We start from the raw sequence: 13,460 nt of genomic DNA, 5'->3' as shown, positions 1-13,460 counted from the left end.
AACTTTACATCTCTTTGTAGGGCGAAGGTAGGTGAAAAATAGAGAGAAAACTTAAATTAAAAAAAGATAGGATGCTTCATTTAGCAAACTGTGTGTCAGGTTTTCTTTCAGTTGGAGGCTCAGAGAAAAGTTAGGAAGAAGCTGGTCTTCCTACTTACCCTGAAGGTGCTCAGTGGTGGGAAAGAGACTGGCAAGTGACTGTGGAGTGTCAAGGACAGAGGATACAAATAGCCTTGGTGGGGGACACAGGAGAGGCTACTAACCCAGATATGTGGGGAGTTATAGGCTATATCATGTCCCCCAAAATTCATGTTCAGCCCTAGTCCCCAGTGCCTCACAGTATGACTGTATTTCAAAATAAGGCTTTCAATAGGTGATTACATTAAAATGAGAACATTATGGTGGGCCCTAACCCAATCTGACTGGTGTCCTTCCTAGAAGAGGAAATTTGGACCTTCAAGGAGACGCCAAGGATGCAAGCACAGAGGAAAGGCCCTGTGAGAACACAGAGAGAAGGAGGCCGTCTGCATGCCAGAAAGAGAGGCGGTCTGCACGCTAGAAAGGGAGGCCTCAGAAAAAGCAAACCCTGCTGGCAACTTGATCTCCAGCTTCTCTGGCCACCTGAACATTGAGAAAACAAATTTTCTATAGTTTAGGCTGCCCTGTCCGTGGTATTTTGTTATGGTAGCCAGGATAGACTAATACATCCAGAGAGGTGGATGGCATAGGGAAAAGGTCAAGCAGGCTTGAGGATGCAGTACTGTCTTAGAGAAGAAAAGGGAGTGACTGGAAGACTCTTACTTTCATATACTACATACACATGAAACCACTGGCACATGCTAAATGTCCAAAAGTGAAAATCCTGATAGAGAATAAAAACAATTCTATTCTCAAAGAGCTAAAAAATTTTAAACTCCTAATTCTTCTTAGCCTATTAACCCTCATTCCAACCACCTATCTATATTTCACGTTTGTTAAGACTTTTTTTTCAGAATTAAACATAATCCCAAGTTTAAGTCCAATACTATTAAGACATAAAAAAAAAACTGCTTTCAGCTCATCTAATGTTTTCAATCTTTGTCTCAATTCTATTTTTTTGAAAGAGTTTCCCTGGAGAATATTGTCCTTTTGTTTCTTTTTGGTTTGCTTGACATCATTTTTAAAAGGCATCACTTAACGAGTAAACACAGAATAAAACATCCAAATAACTGGGCAAACACTGTTACACTGTTAGGCAGTTACACTGTTAGGCAGCAACAGTGCTGATGCTGGACCGTGGCAGGCAGAGGGTGCTATCCTGACACACTTCACCTTAGTGCAGGAAACTTCCATTTGGTGGAAGAAAGGCGATTTCGAGGTGCCAATCTGGGCGACACTTCCTAGTTGGAGAGTCAGCAAAAGGGAGAGGGCAATTCCAAGAAGAGGGAAAAGCTTGTGCACAGGTGAGTGTGTGCACAGGTGAGTGAGTGCACAGGTGAGATAAGGACACAGGAGAGGGAAGAGCCAGAACTGCGCCCTGTTCCCGCAGGAAAGCAGCTCTGCAGGATTAGAGGGGCGGGGACGCGTGGTCAGAGCTAGGAGTTGAGGTCGGGGAGGGCCATGGTCTGCAGGCTCTGGTCAGTCATCCAAGCGCAGTAGTGCGCCTGCACGTGGGCGTTGAAGAGCCAGTTACACCGGGAAGGGACTTCTCTGTCCCTCTGTCCCTCGCGCGTGCACCCCCGCCCCCCTCCATGCACCCGGCATAAGCCGCAGAAGAGGAACTCAAACCAGAGTCGGGGCCGCCAGCCACCCGCAGAACGCACACGGAGGTACCTTGGGGCCGACGGCGCGGGGCCTCATTCGGTGTCAGCCCCGGGAGCCGGCGCCTGGGGACCGCGCAGGCCGGCGGAGCCGCGCACCTGGGGCCCCGGGGCCGAGCGTTTGCTCCCGAGCGCCGGCCGTTTATCGCGCAAATCTCGCGGCGAGGAGGAGAGGCCGGAAGGGCGCCTCAGCCCCAGGGCTCCCGCCCCGCCGGGGCCTGCGGCTTTCGTTTCCCCGCAACGCTTCGCTTTCGTTTCCCGCTGGCGCCTGGCTCCCTCCAGGTTTCGTTTCCCGCCGGCGCCTGGCTGCCGCCGGGTTTCGTTTCCGAGGCGGGGCCGAGGGCGGTGTCGCTGAGGCGCCCATGGCCTTCGCCCGCCCGCTCCTGCGCAGGCCACTGTCGGGGCCGCTGCTCGGGCGGCGCGGGGTCTGCGCTGGGGCCATGGCTCCGCCGCGCCGCTTCGTCCTGGAGCTTCCCGACTGCACCCTGGCTCACTTCGCCCTAGGCGCCGACGCCCCCGGCGACGCAGACGCCCCCGACCCCCGCCTGGCGGCGCTGCTGGGGCCCCCGGAGCGCAGCTACTCGCTGTGCGTGCCGGTGACCCCGGACGCCGGCTGCGGGGCCCGGGTCCGGGCGGCGCGGCTGCACCAGCGCCTGCTGCACCAGCTTCGCCGCGGCCCCTTCCAGCGGTGCCAGCTGCTCAGGCTGCTCTGCTACTGCCCGGGCGGCCAGGCCGGCGGCGCGCAGCAAGGCTTCCTGCTGCGCGACCCCCTGGATGACCCTGACACCCGGCAAGCGCTGCTCGAGCTGCTGGGCGCCTGCCAGGAGGCACCACGCCCGCACCTGGGCGAGTTCGAGGCCGACCCACGCGGCCAGCTGTGGCAGCGCCTCTGGGAGGTGCAAGACGGCAGGCGGCTGCAGGTGGGCTGCGCACAGGTCGTGCCCGCCCCGGAGCCCCCGCTGCACCCGGTGGTGCCAGACTTGCCCAGTTCCGTGGTCTTCCCGGACCGGGAAGCCGCCCGGGCCGTTTTGGAGGAGGTAAGAGTTCTGTCCCTTTCCAGCTCCCAGCGTGGCATCTGAACCCTTCAGACCAGAGAGCTGGACCAAGAGGCTGGTCTGTAAAGCCGGTTCTTGCCTGGGTGGTTTGTTTATTTCCGTTAACAAATCAGGTAGGGAAGGTGTCCTGTAAGCCAGGCAACTCTTTTAAGATGCTTGTTTGCAAGGGTCTTCCAACCTGACGTGGAACATAGACTTACACCAAGCCGCGCGATGCTTGCTGTAAAAGCATCCCAACAGCAGTACAGAGGGAATAAAGGGGCTGCCGGGAGTGAGGGAAAATAATGTCAGCTGGGAAGTAATTTTATTTGCTGATGATCACCATTCAAGGATCTTGGGGTGAAAAAGAAAATGCATGAGTTTAGGGGGTTTTAGAAATTTAGACTTAAATAGTGTTTACCTACCGACTGGCCATGAACCTTGTGCAGGTTACTCAACTACTCTTAAGTTTTGCCCTTTGACATGTAAAATTCCCATCTTGTGGTGTTGTCCTGACGATTAAGGAAACATCTGACTCGCAGCAGGTACTTACAGAAAGAGACTGAAAATTCTTTCTGATCGCGGGCTAGGCAGATGTCTTCCTGTGACACAGATGACCCCTGAGGATGCCCCATGGAGCTTGGGAATATTTTCCAAGCTTACGGGACAGCGTTGTGGAGCAGTTAAGAGTGCAAGATCAACCACGTGCGTTTAAATTCAAACTCTGGCATTTATTAACTGTGTCACTTTGAGCAAGTTTCTTCAACTCTCTGCCTCGGTTTCCTTAATTCATATGATGGGAATAATAATAGTACCCCCCCCACACCCACCTCAAAGCTATCACAGAGATTGGCAACTGAATACTTGTAAAGCACTTAGAAGATTGCCTTGCTCAGAGCGAGCACATAAGTAAGTGTCTGAGCCTCGCTCTGAGATGCTGTGAGCATGCAGTGAGATAATGCACATTCAGGAACTGGGAATTCCCAGGGGGGCGCTGCTCTGCTGGCTTCATGATTGCACTGCTTGGCTCTTTATCTCAGCTCCCTGAATGGCTAGGAGAGGACACACTGCAGATGAAGACTGCTCTCTTCAACCCACTGTGTAGCTGATTTCCCATTCTTGTGACACAATGTTCCCAGCGGGCCTGTAGTTCCGTGGTTGCTGTGTCACAGGACATTGTGGTGATGTGCGTTGCCTGGCCTTTCTAAAAGCTGCTCAGTGAGGACTGCAGGCCACCAAGCGATCCAGACAGGGACAGCTGTTTCAAGCCTCGGCTACTCAATATAAAATAAAACACTCCAGTCCATCCTAGCATCGAAATACTCTGAATTCCCATGGCCTGGCACAGTGCTCAGTATAACTTAGGCCTTATTAGCATGCGGCAATATTATGCTCAGCCATTTAGGTGTGATTTCGGCAAAAGCCCCCTGGCTTCGTTGCTGATGGATAGACGTTGTTTTACAGTGTACCTCCTTTATTCCTGAAGCCCGGGCGGTGCTTGACCTGGTCGACCAGTGCCCAAAACAGGTCCAGAAAGGAAAGTTCCAGGTTGTTGCCATCGAAGGACTGGATGCCACGGGTAAGATAATATTACCTTTTAGTTATAGGCAATGACACTAACTGATTAGTTGCAGAAACAAATACTTCTTGCAAAACCAAACTTTATATGGAGCCTTATGTGTGCCCCTACTGTGTGGCAGGCCCTGTGCTAGGCAGGCCCTGGGATGCAGAGATGAATAAGACCTTCAATATGAAGCAGCATGATGTGTGGGCACGGACCCTCAGTGCTCTGGCAGAACACAGGAAGGGCACTGAATCTGGCCTCTGTGGGGCTTTGTCGGCTGGCGTGCATGGTCAGGGGTGATACCTGGATTGTATTTTAAATACAGATAGGAGTTGGTCAGGTGATGAAAGCAGGTAACATCCTCCAGACAGAAGAAATAGCATGGGCAAAGGTTCAGGGGCTTGAACCAGGGTGGTGTGTCCAGGAACCATAGGCAATTCAGAGATTCTTCTGGAGCAAAATGTGGAAGAACTAGGAAATGAAGAAAAAAAAGCCTTCTGAGCTGTCAAACTGAGTTCAAAATACAATGTGTGCTCACATTAGACCAAAGTACAAAAGGGGCAGACATGCTGCTCCTATGGCCCAGGATACACTGAGGAGAGGGTTGATGTTGGAGAACTAGCATCCGAGTGGTTCAGCACAGGAGTTTCTCCTCCTGTGTAAACTTGAGGAGTACAGACTTTTAATAATATAGAAGGCAATTTCCATATAGAGGCACTTGTGTACCCAGCGAGGGAGACGTGGCACAGGTGATGGCCCATGTTGACCATCCTGGCTCCATGTGAAGGATCGGGCCGTGTCCTGGCCTTCAGGGAGACCAGCTGTCATCACTCAAATGTACTGGCTGTGCCCAGGACCAATCATAGTTTCTTTCAGCTGCAGAGGGAATTGTAACACCATCGGTCCTTCAGCTGATGTGTTTTGTTGATCATTTATTTTGTACCCACAGCTAATTTAGGTTTGGTGGGATTACAGGAGACATAAAAATTCAGCCTCAACACAAACTCCACACATACAAATGTTACAAGGAGTTAGCACAGAGTGGCAGAAAGAACACAGGCTAGTGGTTCTGTCTGCCTTGCGTTTGCATCCTGCACCAAGGCCTGTCAGGAGGGTGAGTTTGGGTAAATTTGTTAACTTCTCCAGTGCTCAGTTTCTTCATCTGTAAGATGATTAAATAATAACTGTTTTGCAGGGTCACTGGGAGAATTAGGAGTATAACGTGCTGAGTACTTGGCTCCTAGTAGACACTGAGAAATGGTAGCTACTGTTAGGGTCTGTCCTGACAACCCAAGAAAAAAGGAAAATAGATAGTTGGCAATAAAGTGTTAAGTGTGTGATAGAGAAACTTAAAAATAAATCGAAACAGTAGGAGCTCAGAGAAACTAGTGCACAGTGTGCTGGAGTAGATCTTCTCATCACCACCTGTCCTGAGCTCCAGGCAGCAGCTGAGAATTGTGAGATGGGCTCTGGGAAGGGGCTAATCTGTCACCCGAGGCTGTGCAAGGCAGAGTCAGAAAGTCAATGAGGCCTAAGCAGTGCCTTTGAGGAGAAAGCTGAAGCCCAAAGCAGATACAAAAGCTCTAAAGGCCAAGCCCAAAGGGGCAAGCACAGGAGTGAGTGGTAGAACCAGGGCTGGAAATTGGAAAGGGATTGCACATAAGTGGAAGCAGGGTATGAAGAAGGTGGAAAGAGAGGAGGGGCGAGAAGAGTCGCTGTGGATGCCAGGCGTGGGTTCATCAGCTATAGACAGTAAGAGGAGAGAAAGTCTTCAGGGTGGGGAACGTGGTAAGCGGGTGAGCAGTAGCTGGGCTGCCAGGAATAAAAGTCACACGTAAAAGGGGCTCTTGTGTCCAGACTCCCAATATCAGATTTGATCACTAACCGAAATTTTTCCTCCAGGTTTCCTAATACCACACAGAGGAATCCGAACTTCCTATGGGTCTACAGCTTTTTATAAAGAATCCTGTTATTTGGTCTACTCATTTGATTTGCAGGTTGAGAGAATGTCTGTGCTCTTTCTCAGTCAATATTAACTTTTCGGCTGTGGTTAAGATGTATATACTTTGTGTATGACCTGCAGGTAAAACCACGGTGACCCAGTCAGTGGCAGATTCACTTAAGGCTGTCCTCTTAAAGTCACCACCCTCTTGCATTGGCCAGTGGAGGAAGATCTTTGATGATGAACCAACTATCATTAGAAGAGCTTTTTACTCTTTGGGCAATTATATCGTGGCCTCCGAAATAGCTAAAGAATCTGCCAAATCTCCTGTGATTGTGGACAGGTAGGTATAAAGATACCTTGAATTGGACATTTTCTCCCTAATATATGAGAGTGTGTGTGTGTGTGTGTGTGTGTGTGTGCGTGTACGTACATGTATATGCCAGGAAAAAATTGTATTATGATAATAATAGGAATTCTGCTTATGAATTGTTAATTACCTATACCAGGCACTGGCATTTGCTAGAGAATTACATATATAATACTAGTATCTGGAACTATAACTTGGGTAGGTGAATGTTACATGTTATTCCCAGTTTACTGATGAGAACTATAGATCTCAGAAAGGTAAAAAAACTTGCCAAGGGAAGCTGGAAATAGCATACTGGGGACATTAATGAGTCTATACTTTCAGTCGTTCATTTGTTCACTGGCTTATTCAACAAATACTTACTGGACACCTCCTGTGTGCCAAAGACTAGTTTCAATTCAGAGGATTCAATGATAAACCAGTGTATTCGTCCATTTTCATGCTATTGATAAAGATATACCCGAGATTGGGCAATTTACAAAAGAAAGAGGTTTAATGGACTTACAGTTCCATGGGGCTGGGGAGGCCTCACAATCATGGTGGAAGGTAAAAAGTATGTCTTACATGGCGGTAGACAAGAGTAGAGAGCATGTGCAGGGAAACTCCCCTTTTTAAAACCATCAGAACTTCTGAGACTTATTCACAATCATGAGAACAGCATGGTAAAGACCTGCCCCCGTGATTCAATTACCTCCCACTGGGTCCTTCCCCACAACACATGGGAATTCAAGATGAGATTTGGGTGGGGACACAGCCAAATCATATAACTCCACTCCCGGCCTCTCCCAAATCTCATGTCCTCACATTTCAAAACCAGTCATGCCTTCCCAACAGTCCCACAAACTCTTAACTCATTTCAGCATTAACTCAAAAGTCCACAGCCAAAGTCTCATCTGAGACAAGGTAAGTCTGTTCCACCTATGAGCCTGTAAAATCAAAAGCAAGTTAGTTACTTCCTAGATACAATGAGGCTACAGGCATTGGGTAAATACAGCCATTACAAATGAGAGAAATTGACCAAAACAAAGGGGCTACAGGCTCCTTGCAAGTCTGAAATTCAGCTGGGCAGTCAAATCTTAAAGCTCCAAAATTATCTCCTTTGACTCCATTTCTCATGTCCAGATCATGCTGATGCAAGAGGTGGGTCCTCATGGTCTTGGACAGCTCCATCCCTGTGGCTTTGCAGGGTATAGCCCCCACTCCTCGCTGCTCTCACAAGCTGGTGTTGTCTGCAGCTTGTCCAGGTGCATGGTGCAAGCTGTCAGTGGATCTGCCATTCTGGGATCTGGTGGACAGTGGCTGTCTTCAAACAGGTCCACTAGGCAGTGCCCCAGTAGGGACTCTGTGTCAGGGCTCCAACCCCACATTTCCCTTCCGCACTGCCCTACCAGAGCTTCTCCATGAGGGCCCCACTCCTGTAGCAAACTTCTGCCTGGACATCCAGGCGTTTCCATGCATCCTCTGAAATCTAGGCGGAGGTTCCCAACCTCAATTCTTGACTTCTGTGTACCTGTAGGCTCAACACCACATGGAAGCTGCCAAGGCTTGGGGCTTTCCCCCTCTGAATCAAGAGCCTGAGCTGTACCTTGGCCTCTTTTACTCAAGGCTAGAGTGGCTGGGACACAGGGCACCAAGTCTCTAGGCTGCACACAGCAGAGGGACCCTGGGCCCATAAAACCATTTTTTTCCTCCTAAACCTCTGGGTCTGTGATGGGAGGGGCAGCAGCAGAGGTCTCTGACATGCCCTCGAGACATTTTCCCCATTGTCTTGGTGATTAACATTTGGCTTCTCATTGCTTATGCAAACTTTTGCAGCCAGCTTGAATTTCTCCTCAGAAAATGGGATTTTCTTTTCTGTCACATTGTCACGCTGCAAATCTTCCAAACTTTTATGCTGTTTCCATTTTAAAACCGAATACCTTTAACAGCATCCAAGTCCCCTCTTGAATGCTTTGCTGCTTAGAAATTTCTTCCACCAATTACCCTAAATTATTCTCTCAAGTTCAAAGTTCCACAAATCTCTAGGGCAAGGGCTAAATGCTGCCAATCTCTTTGCTAAAGCATAACGAGTTACCTTTGCTCCAGTTTTCAACAAGTTCCTCATTTCCATCTGAGACCACCTCAGCCTGGATTTCATTGTCCATATCATTATCAGCATTTTGGTCAAAGCCATTGAACAAATCTCTAGGGAGTTCAACCTTTCTCACATTTTCCTGTCTTCTTCTGAGCCCTCTAAACTGCTTCAGCCTCTATCTGTTACCCAGTTCCAAAGTTGCTTCCACATTTTTGGGTATCTTTTCAGCAGCACCCCACTTCTGGTACCAATTTACTGGATTGGTTCATTTTCACACTGCTGATAAAGACATATACGAGACTGGGCAATTTACAAAAGAAAGAAGTTTAATGGATTTACAGTTCCATGTCGCTGAGGAGGTCTCACAGTCATGGTGGAAGTTACGGCATATCTCACATGGCAGCAGACAAGAGCAGAGAGCTTGTGTGAGGAAACTCCCCTTTTTAAAACCATCAGATCTTGTAAGACTTAGTCACTATCATGAGAACAGCATGGGAAAGACCTGCCCCTGTGATTCAATTACCTCCCACTGTGTCCCTCCAACAACATGTGGGAATTCAAGATGAGATTTGAGTGGGATCACAGCCAAACCATATCAATGAGATAGATAATACCCTACTTTCATGGAGCAAACTTAACATTATAGAAGAAGAAAAGTATCAAGTGAACAAATACATAAAATAATACATAAGATGAGGTAAGATAATATCAAAGCATGATAAATGCAGGGAAGAGGAAAAATCAAAGTGATGTGCTAAAAAATGGCTAACCCCCCGCTAGATATGGTTTAGGAAGTCCTGTCTGAGAAAGCACCATTAGTCAGAGCCGTGATTTAAAAAAAAAAAAAAAGCCAAATGTGAAAATTCCTGGATAACAGAAAGCACTGTGGAGAAAGAAATCTGCAAGAATGAAGCTAAGACTGAAATAAGCTAACAAATCTGACAACTAGAAAATGTTCTATGTTCTGGAATCATAGTAGATGAGGAGGTGCTTTGTGGATAAATGGGAAGAGGAAGGTTGGGGCAGGTCTATAGGGCTCGTACGCCGTGGCATAGAGTGGATTTTATTCTGAGTGCACGGGGGAGCCATTGGAATGTTTCTGATAAAGGAGAGACATAAACTGATTTATACTTTAAAAATTCACCTGTAAGAAATAGCTTTAGGTCAGGTGCAGTGGCTCACACCTGTAATCCAAGCACTTTGGAAGGCTGAGTTGGGAAAGGTGCTTAAGCCCAAGAATTCAAGACCAGCCTTGATAACATAGTGAGACCTCATCTCTACAAAAAATATTAAAAAAAATAGCTGGGTATGGTGGCACCCACTTGTAGTCCCAGCTACTTAGGAGACTCAAGAAGGAGAATCCCTTAAGCCCAGGAGGTCGTGGCTGCAATGACAAAGCAAGAGGATGACAGAGCAAGAGGGGCCTTGTTTCAAAAAAAAAAAAAATCCCAAAAACAATAAAACAAAAAACACAAAAAAGAAAAAAAATAGCTTTAAAAATACTATAAGAAAGGGGAAAGGATATGATAAGCAGGTCATACTGAACTTACATCACGATGGCAAAGGGATGAGAAGATTACAGTCACCGTGAGATTCCATTTTACTCCCATCTGGATTTCATTTTACTCCCATCCAGTCAGTGAAACTACTACAACTAAAAGTTTCCTCATATGATATGGATCAACAGAAACTCTCATAAGATGCTGGTCAGAGCATATCATATGATACTAGCATAATCACTTAGAGAGCAGTTTGAGAAGATGTAGCAAAGTGGAAGATTGCTCCTGCCCACTGAAGAAACACTCATGAAAGTTTCTTTCCGTTTCCTTTATACTCTTGCAAAATTTGAAGAACCTAAAGCCCATCAAAAGGAGAAAGCATAAATAAATACCAGCATATGTATAAGGTGGAGAACCATACAGCAGCAGTGTAAATATGTTGTGCAATGCATGAGGCCACACACATTACAAAACCATAATGTTGAATGAAAATGTCAAGTTGCCAAAAGATGTTTGTTCAGTAGAATACATGCACAGTTATCCATACTGCAAAGAGTAGGGAGATGAAAAGATGTTGAACAGCACATTTAACAAAGTTGTTCTCTGGGAAGTAGAGATAAATGTGGTTGATAATGAGTTCCGAAGGACTTTGATTGTGATTGGATTATTTCTTAACATTTCTTGAATGTTCATTTTCTCCAAAGATTTACTTATTTTTATAAATATAAGCAATTGCATTTAAGTACGGCATAGTTGGTAAAGAACATTAATCATAGATGTAAATCTCAAGGAATTTCAAGAAGTGAACACAGTCAAGTCACCTGTACCCAGATCAAGAATGAGAGCCTGCCACAGCCCCTACACCACTGTTCTGCCCCCCCACGCAGTCACTGCCCATTTCCTCCCCAGGGGTAGCGACTGTCCTAACTGCCATAGCCATATATTAGTTCTGCCTGTTTTTAAACTGCCTACAAATGCAACTGTTTGTTGGATATGGAGTTTTATTTGCACCTGACTTCTTTCATACCACATGTGTTTTGAAGATTTTCCTGTGTTGTTGTGAACTAAATTTTATGCATTTTTGGTGCACATATGGATGCAGTTCTGTTGCATAGGTTCCCAGGAGCAGAACTACAGGGGCATGGGGTTTGTGGCTGTTCAGGTTTGGTAGGTGTTGCAAAAAGTATTCTAAAGGGGTTGAAAGCATGTTGAGTCTCCTCCCCTCCCCACAGCAGTATTTGCCAATTCCCTGTGACTAACAGCCCTGTTGACATTTAGTATTACCAGGCTTTAATTTTGACTCCTCTAGCTTTTCCACTTGTTCCTGGTGGGTAAACTGGTCACTGAAAAGCCGATTTGTCCTATCTGGACACAGAACTACTACTCCTTTCTTGAAAGTATAACTTTTTCTGTACACTTTTCTGTATGTCTGAAATATTCCATCAAGAGACCACCCTGACTGTATGTGGAGAATAAAGTGTGTGGTGGGGGAGGGGCAAGAAAGGAAAAAGAATCAGCTAGAAGGCTGTTGCTGCAGTCTAGGCTGTGATGGCCCATGAGTAGTTTTAACCCTGGGATGACAATGGGGATGGCAATGGTTATAACACAATAATAATTTCAAGGTTGGCAAGTTATGTGGAATCTTAGGATGAACTGAGAAGGATACAAAATCTTGTTCCTTCATGGGAAGGCTTTGCCTGGAAAATGTTTTTGCCCTATTGTTAACAGGCCTGATGTTATCATACGTGATATCTGTATTAGTTCTTTCTCACACTGCTATAAAGACATACCTGAGACTGGGTAATCTATAAAGAAAAGAGGTTTAGTTGACTGACAGTTCCTCATGGCTATATGGGAGGCATGGCTGGGGAGGCCTCAGGAAACGTACAATCATGGCGGAAGTTGAAGAGAAAACAATGGCAACGAGAGGGAGAGAGAGAGAGAGAGGCAGGGGCAGGGGCAGAGGCAAGAGAGCAGGGGGAAGTGCTACACATTTTAAACACCCAGATCTCATGACAACTCACCATCATGAGAACAGAAAGGGAGATGTCTGCCCCCATGATACAATCAACTCCCACCAGGCCTTATCTCCAACAATGAGAATTATTAGGTTGCTGCAAAAGTCATTGTGGTTTTTGATATTATTCTTAATGGCAAAAACCGCAATGACTTTTGCACCAACCTAATACACTTTGGCATGAGATTTTGGTGGGGACAAAAAACCAAACCATACTGACATCTTTTTTGATACAGTCCCCTTTATGTCAAAGAGAAAGACTAAGGTTTTCCTAGTAGGGTATGACTTTCAAGGTCCATTATGTCCTAGGATGCCTATGGATCCTGAAGCAGCTGTGGTCACTGTGTGCAGGCAGGGATTTCTGCACTCTGTCCTCCAGTCTTCTGATCTGTTAAGTGGGGATACTCATGCCCCCTTCCCTGCCTACTGTCAAGAGTTGTGATGAAGATTCAGTGAGTGGATGTGTGTGGAAGTGCCTTGAAAATAGGAAATTGCTATTAAAAGATAAAGCGTTATTATATGAGCTGTGTATAATGTGTTGGCAAATTGCTTTTGATTTGAACTAATGTGGCTTCCCTGATGGCAGGATTGGAGAATACTAAATAGTGGGAAGCGTCTGAAATTGATGGGCTAAGGGTGTGATTATTTAAACAAGCAGCCGTATTGTCAATGGGAGAACTCTATAGGAAAGAGGTCCTTAATTCTTCCCTTGATTTGTCTTCTTTGTGTGTGTGAATTGTCTGCAATTTAGTTCTTTAAAGAAATGCTGTATCACCTTGTCAGATGAAAAGAAAAGAGCAGTTATTTGTTGTCTTTGTGGGTTTTGTTCATGTTTAAAGATTTTAATGAAATCCATTTTAGACAATACCATCATCTAGCTGAAAAATATGAGAGACAGTAATTTTTAATGGGGACTGTGGTAAAGGTTGGAGTCTTAATCACCCCTGTTACCTTTAAAAATCTATTCTTGCTGGTGATTTTTCTACAATAAAGAAGACTTTAAAAATAAGATAATATCAGACTCTGTATTCATAGGTGGGTATTTAATTCAGTGAATCTGGAGCATGTGCTGACCATGGTGTAAATTATAGTTTAAGTACCAGAAAAAGAAAACTGAGACCCTGATTGGCTTTTTTTGAGCTTGAGGGACAAAATCCATCC

The 13,460-nt window shown here is 46.2% G+C and overlaps 1 protein-coding gene across 8 annotated transcripts in view; it reads left to right on the top strand.

The window, feature by feature from the left end:
- Positions 1–1,931: 1,931 nt before the first annotated feature.
- Positions 1,932–13,460, top strand: part of CMPK2 (cytidine/uridine monophosphate kinase 2) — an 82,119-nt gene continuing 70,590 nt past the window's right edge. For all 8 annotated transcript variants that reach the window (XR_009209372.1, XR_009209374.1, XR_009209373.1 and 5 more), the window contains exons 1-3: positions 1,932–2,836; positions 4,298–4,412; positions 6,481–6,682. Coding sequence is in view for 1 of the 8 variants with exons in the window: in XM_032172131.2 (XP_032028022.1) it covers positions 2,162–2,836; positions 4,298–4,412; positions 6,481–6,682 (992 nt within the window). In the remaining 7 variants the exon portion in view is untranslated. The remainder of the gene's footprint in view (positions 2,837–4,297; positions 4,413–6,480; positions 6,683–13,460) is intronic.

The sequence above is a fragment of the Hylobates moloch genome, unplaced genomic scaffold, assembly GCF_009828535.3.
Source record: "Hylobates moloch isolate HMO894 unplaced genomic scaffold, HMol_V3 SCAFFOLD_13, whole genome shotgun sequence".
NCBI classification, from domain to species: Eukaryota; Metazoa; Chordata; class Mammalia; order Primates; family Hylobatidae; genus Hylobates; species Hylobates moloch.
This window is presented reverse-complemented; position numbering and strand designations above follow the sequence as displayed.